General features: G+C 52.0%; 1 protein-coding gene across 1 annotated transcript; it reads right to left on the bottom strand.

Moving 5' to 3' along the window:
- Nucleotides 1–2,156: 2,156 nt before the first annotated feature.
- Nucleotides 2,157–6,495, bottom strand: LOC116863564 (sialic acid-binding Ig-like lectin 14). The gene is made up of 7 exons (XM_032850990.1): nt 6,434–6,495; nt 5,973–6,353; nt 5,470–5,748; nt 5,244–5,291; nt 2,707–2,964; nt 2,462–2,597; nt 2,157–2,326 (listed from the first exon to the last, which is right to left on the bottom strand). Exons 1-7 carry the CDS (start codon nt 6,468–6,470, stop codon nt 2,257–2,259), a joined length of 1,209 nt encoding a protein of 402 aa, XP_032706881.1. The 5' UTR covers nt 6,471–6,495; the 3' UTR covers nt 2,157–2,256.
- Between the last annotated feature and the right edge of the window lie 24 nt (nt 6,496–6,519).

The following is a 6,519-nucleotide window of genomic DNA, read 5'->3' on the forward strand; positions in this document are numbered from 1 at the left end:
AGGCAGCCATCAAAAGAAATGAAATCTTGCCATTTGCAACAACATGGATGGAACTAAAAGGTATTCTGCTAAGTGAAATATATCAATCAGAGAAAGACAATTATCATATGATCTTACTGATATGTGGCATTTAAGAAATAAAACAGAGGATCATAGGGGAAGAGAAGAAAAAATACAACAAGATGAAATTAGAGGGAGACAAACCATAATATCAAACCATATAATCATAGGAAACTTATAATCATAATATATAATATATACCATATAATCATAATATACAAACCATATAATCATAGAAAACAAACTGAAGTTTGCCAGAGCGGGTAACTGGTAGCTGGAGGAAAGGGGTAACTGGTGATGGACACGATATGGAATGAGCACTGGGTGTTATTTATAACTGATGAATCACTAAACTCTACCTCTGAAACTAATATTACACCATATGGTAAGTAATTGATTTTATATAAAATTTAAAAATAAAGCAAAAACAATACCAAAACCAAAAATGAATTATTGATACATATAACAATATAGATAAATCTGAAAAATGTAAAACTGGGAGAAAAAATTCAGACCCTAATGCATATGTAATGCTTGAGTCCACTTACATAGCGCCCCAAAACTGGCAATACAGATCTGTATCAACAGAAAAGAGGGAGTTGGCATGCGTGTGACTCTGCTGACTTGAAGGAGCCCAAGACAAAGCCCAACACCTTCAGCATGGCGCTCGCAGCTCCAAATTTTCTGACCCTGCCTTCTGTCCCGCCGTGATCATGTCTCTGGTGCTCCCGGTCATCCCCACCAAGTTACAGGTACAGGTGTGCTCCCCTTCATCTGCCAGGGGGGGTCTCAATTCTTGGCCCATCTCCGCCAAAGCTGCCTGCCCGCTGCCTATCCTTCCCATCTCAGTGGTGGGACCTGACCCCCAGGGGTAGGGGGATGGAATCTGTATGTTGAACTTGGTGTTGGAAGCAAGGGTGTGCACACAGGTAAGCATTCACCTAGTTGCACTCCTTAGATTTGATTATTTAATCAATATAAGTTAGACCTCCAAACACAATGAATACATAAAAAGTCTTCTTTAGACCGTGTTCAACAAAAAAAGGATAGAAGGTTAAGACATAGTTTTGCTCTCGAAACTTCCACAGAGACATTAAACAGTAAAATCAATTTTTATGTTACATCTTTAATAAAACTTTTATTTATAATTAAATGTGATGTTCTGTAGCAATTATTATGAGGTAGGTGTCTCTCATCTGGAAAAGAAAAGCTGTATTCTTGACTCTATTATGCACTGTCGTCTACACTGAGAGGGAAGTTTGGGAGACCAGAAACTCAGGGGTTAAGCAGGTCATGGGAAGTAAGCCTGGGGAGCTCCCTTACAGGGGCAGGGCTGGGGATGGAGAGGAGGAGGGTGGGAGGGATGGGATGGGCAGAGCCAGCAAGGAGAGGCAGGCTGAGCAGATGGAGACTGGCCGCAGGCAGAAACAAGGGGGCATCAGCTACGGTGTGTTTTTACTTCCTTTTTTCCTTAAAAAGCTTGCCATCTGGGGAGAGATGGCGCCTCCTAGGGCCAGCCAGTTTTTAGAGATGGCAAAGAGTTCTGCCGGGAGCTCACCTTTCAGATCAAACTAACCAATCCCCAGCACGCGTCCCCCAAACACTCTTTTAAAAAAAAAAAGATTTTATTTATTTATTTGAGAGCGAGACAGAGCACAAGCAGGGGGAGGGGCAGAGGAGAGGGAGAAGCAGGCTCCCTGCCCTGATGGGGGGCTGAATCCGGGGACTCTAGGATCACGGGATCATGACCTGAGCTGAAGGCAGATGCTCAACCAACCGAGCCACCCAGACGCCCCAAACACCACTTTTCTCTAACCCACGCACCCTGCCCTAAATTACCAAGGACAGGTCGCAGACAACTAGAGCCACCCCTTTAGGTCAAGGCCCCCCAGAATTACTCAGACTAGCCGATCCTGAACTATACTCCTGGCCTTGTCTTTCTCACACAAACCCCAGGAAAGGCTTTTGCGAGGCCTCCCCTACCTGCTTCTGCCTCCCAGCCAAAACGTGGTGCTTCTTCCCGCATGGCCCTGCATGGCGTGACTTCTGATGGTGTTGGCCTCTCTGTGTCATCGCTCCTTCACCTCCCCAAATTAAACTCCAGGGGTACAGTGGAGAAGGTTTGAGTTGAGAGGTTGCAGGAAGAAGCTGACCATGACGTCTCATATCTGTCCCCCTGGGCTCCAGGTCCACACCTCAGTCCCGTCTTGAGAAGGAGAGAGGCTCACTCAGGCCTCTCGGCCCCGATCCCTGGGGGTCCCCACACCTGCAGAAGCAACGCGGGTCTCAGATCAGAGAGCCGCCATGTAGTTCTAACTCCAGGCAGGATGGGACGGCTCAGCCCCATCCGGAACTCGGGGCCAGTCAGCAGACTTCCCGGGAGAGGGACGGGCCCGCTCACCTGGTGTAGTAGATCCAGGTGAGGCCATAGGCGAGGAGGAAGCCAGCCCCCATGAGGACCCCTCTGATCAGGGTTAGGACCAGGGGCCAGGAGCCCTCCTGCTTCTCAGTCACACAGTTGCAGGAAGAGGGGCTACCTGGGGAAGGAAGTCCAGAGGCTGAAGCTCTGTCCCCAGACCCCAGTCCCTTTCACACCCCAAACACCTGACCAGGCTGCCCCCTCCCCAAACCTGTATTACAACTCACTGCGCACAGAGAGGCTGAAGGAGATGCGCTGGGAGCCCAGCGGGTTCTGAGCCTGGCAGGTAAATTCCCCTTCATCTTCCACCCCTACATGGAGCAGCTCCAGGACTCCAGGCACCGAGGGCTGGGAGGGGCTCAGGGCTTTGCCCTCCCGGGACCAACTCAGCATGGCAGGGGGGTTGCTGTCAGCGATGCAGACCAGGCTCAGGAACTGACCCTCCAAGACAGGCAGTGACATGCCGTTGCTCAGCATCTTCGGGACTGGGTAAGAGAGTCACCACCATCGGGTGGAGCCCAGAGAGGCATCTCTCCCTCCCTCTTCCCACAGAGCCAAAGCGGGCAGCTCTGGTGGAGATGTGCCAGGAACTGAGACCGCCTGGCAGATGGGGGAAGTGCACTTGTCCCTGGAGCTGGGCGGGGATGACCGGGAGCATCAGAGACATGATCAAAGCGGGAGAGAGGGCAGGGTCAGAAATTCTGGAGCCGGGCTGAGGGCACTGGGCTTTGTCCAGAGGTTACTGGGAAGCGGTAGGGGCTATGAGCAGGGGAAATGCAGAATTAGCGCTGGGTCTACAAAGATCCTGCTGGGCCAGGTGCGGCCTGCCACGGAGAGATGTATAGGAGGCAGGGAGGCTGAGGAGGAGGCTGAGGCAATGGTCCAGGGTCCAGGAGAAAATTGGAGCTGGCCTGGGCCAAAGGCAAGAGGAGTGAAATGATTTGGGAAATGAAGTTCTCAAGACTCGCGGACTCATGGGTGCAGCTGGTGAGAAGGGGAGTTACCCAGCGTAGGGTCCAGACCCGCCACTGGGGTAAGTAGCAGACGCAGAGAGGCCATCAGCAAGAGGCAACTGCACATCTGACCCATGACCGGCTAGAAAGTTGTGGGAGGCACCAGGACAGGGTCAGCGTAAGGATGGGGTCACAGGAGGAGACAGGGGACAGAATGAGGATGCCCAGGAAAGTGGACACAGAGAGCAACAGGGGTCCAGGCTGGAGCTACGGAGACTGAGAACATGGAAGGGTCCAACAGAAGACGACGAGATCGGCCACGAAGGAGTGCAGACAGAAATTCAAGCGCAGGGAGCAGAACCTGGAGCTGCAAAACTCACAGAGACAGAGGTGGAAGGTGAGAGGCAGAAGGGTGGCTGCCAGGGGCTGGGGGAGGGGTTGGGCAGTCAGTGTCTGGTGTGCAAAGAGTTTCTGTTTCGCAAGCCAGAGAGAGCTCTGCAGGCGCAGTACTGAAAGCTCCAACACCGCTGAGCTCTAGCCTTAAACATGGTGAAGACAGTAAGCTTTACGTTGTGTCTGTTTTATTACAATGACACATAAGCTCTAGGGCCCCCTGGGTGACTCAATCGGTTAAGCCTCTGCCTTGGGCTCAAGTTATGATCCCAGCCAGGGTCCTGGGATACAGTCCTGTCTCTGGCTCTCTGCTCAGCGGGGAGCCTGCTTCTCCCTCTGACCCTCCCCCTACTCATGTGTATTCTCTCTCTCAAAAATTCAGAAACAAGGGGCCCCTGGGTGGCTCAGTGGGTTAAGCCTCTGCCTTGGGCTCAGTTCATGATCCCAGGATCCTGGGATCAAGCCCTACATCCGGCTCTCTGCTCAGTGGGGATCCTGCTTCCTCCCATCTCTCTGCCTGCTTCTCTGCCTACTTGTGATCTGTCAAATAAATAAATAAAATCTTTTTAAAAAATTAATAAACAAAATATTTTTTAAAAAGACTCTCCCCTTACCCTTCTGCCCCTCTCCCCCATCTCTCTAAGGTGAAGAGATAAAATAAATCATTTTTTTTAAAGATTTTATTTATTTATTTGACAGAGAGAGATCACAAGTAGGCAGAGAGGCACGCAGAGAGAGAGAGAGAGAGAGAGGGAAGCAGGCTCCCTGCTGAGCAGAGAGCCCGATGCGAGACTCGATCCCAGGACCCTGAGATCATGACCTGAGCCGAAGGCAGCGGCTTAACCCACTGAGCCACCCAGGCGCCCCAAATAAATCATTTCAAAAAGAAAACAACCATAAACTCTACAGCTAATGAAAAAAGGAAGGAGGTCAAAAGGCACCAACTTCAGTTATAAAATAAATAAGTTACATCCTCTCCTGAGGATGTAACGCATACAGTGACTATAGTTAATAGTGCTAGACTGTATCTTTGAAAGTCCCTAAGAGTAGATGTCAGATGTTGTCATCACAGGGAAAAAAATTTGTGGCTATGTTACATAGACTTACTGTGGTGATCATTCTGCAGTGCAAACAAATACCAAATCATTATGTTGTCTACTGAAAACTAATACTGGTACATGTTGATTAGAATGCAATTAAAATGAAACATACATAATACACACAAACTAGAGGAAAAAAAGAGGCAGCAGCTGAAAGCAATCCTGGGTCCACAATGGAAGACCCTGGTGAGGTGGGGGGGGGGACAGAGAAAGACTCAAGGGGCTGAGGAGTGAGGGAGGGTCTTATCTCCAAGCCCTGAGCTCTGAGCAGGCAGACCCTGTTCTCATCACAACCCCAGGTGAGAAGATCTTTCCTACCTGTGTAGTTTCCCTGCAAAACACGCGTGGTCATCAACTGTGGAGCGTCTGAGGAGGGAAGATGTGGTGAGGGGCAGGGTGGGCTTCGGCCCTTTGTTCCAGGAGCCCCATAAGTGGAAGGGATGAACTTTCCAATTTCCCCCAATATCCTCTGGAAAAAGGATCCCAGGACTAACCCCTTTCCCCCCACTGCCCTGAGGGACCCAGCCATCCCTCCAGCACTCACAGGAGACATTGAGCCTGATGGTTCTTTCCACGGTGCCCTGACCTTCTGGCAGGTGCACCTGACAGGTGAGGTTGCTGCCATGGTCCTGCACCCTCGGGGTGAGGGTCAGCACCGAGGAGTGGAGGGTCTGGGGGTCCAGTGAGTCAAGAGCACCCCCCACCCAGAAGAAGCGGAGAGGTCTTCCTTCTTCGCAGATTCCCCGCAGACTACAGGTCAGGTTCGTGGGATAGCCGGACTTCAGGGGCTCCGGAAAGTGGATGTCGGGTTCCTGTGTCAGGGCTGAGGAGGACAGATGCAGGTGCCTGGGCCCCAGGGAGCTGGGGACCCAGAGTGTGACCCTGACAGGGACCAGGGCCTCAGGGCACAAGCTGACCTCGGGGCCCCCATGTCTCTTCCCACCATCCCAGCCCCAAGACCTGGAGCAGGGAATGTTCCAGTGTCCTGCTCCTGTTCTAAGAGGGGGGTCTCCACATCCCAGAGCTCTCCTGGGGCCCCTGCCATACCTGCCACCAGCAGGTTCAGCTGCTTATCTTTGTAAGCATATCTCCCATAGTCTCTCTCTGTTTGTAACCTGTAGAGTCCCTGGTCGCTCCTCCTGGCCTCTCTGATTCTCAGGGAGCAGTTGTTTTCCCCGGGCTTCCCGACGAGGTCGAACCGGTCCTGGAACTCTGTCTTCACCTTTGTTCTTTTATCATTTGTAGCCACAAGCTGAGAGTTATGGGAGCTGTCCCCACTCCGGAACCAGTACATGTAGGGCCTCTCACGGGTAGGCCACGAGCTCCTGGGATAGAAGAAGGCGCAGGGCAAGTGCACACACAGACCCTCCTGCACCGTCACCGTGTCCTGCACTTGGAGCTTGTACCCCCAGTCCTCCTGCAGGGACCCTGCGGGGAAACCGAGGCTCAGCTGTGGCTCCGGCACACCCCCACCTGTGCCCGCCAGCGCTCCCCCTTGGCCCACTTACCCCCCCACAGCAGGGGCAGCAGCAGCAGGGGCACCATGTCTGCACCAGCCTGCGTTCAGGTCCCTCTGTTGGGGAAGGAAATGGCC

This window comes from Lontra canadensis, unplaced genomic scaffold (genome assembly GCF_010015895.1).
Source record: "Lontra canadensis isolate GAN:19392208 unplaced genomic scaffold, GSC_riverotter_1.0 scaffold1635, whole genome shotgun sequence".
In the NCBI taxonomy this organism is placed as follows: domain Eukaryota; kingdom Metazoa; phylum Chordata; class Mammalia; order Carnivora; family Mustelidae; genus Lontra; species Lontra canadensis.

What these genes read in the sequence shown, in the direction of transcription:
- LOC116863564 (XM_032850990.1), bottom strand. Translation starts at nt 6,470, where the DNA reads ATGGTGCCCCTGCTGCTGCTGCCCCTGCTGTGGGGGG. An exon ending in GCTGCCCCTGCTGTGGGGGG is followed by an intron (nt 6,354 to 6,433) that starts GTAAGTGGGCCA and finishes GTTTCCCCGCAG; the next exon opens with GGTCCCTGCAGGAGGACTGG. An exon ending in TTTGCAGGGAAACTACACAG is followed by an intron (nt 2,965 to 5,243) that starts GTAGGAAAGATC and finishes TCTCTTACCCAG; the next exon opens with TCCCGAAGATGCTGAGCAAC.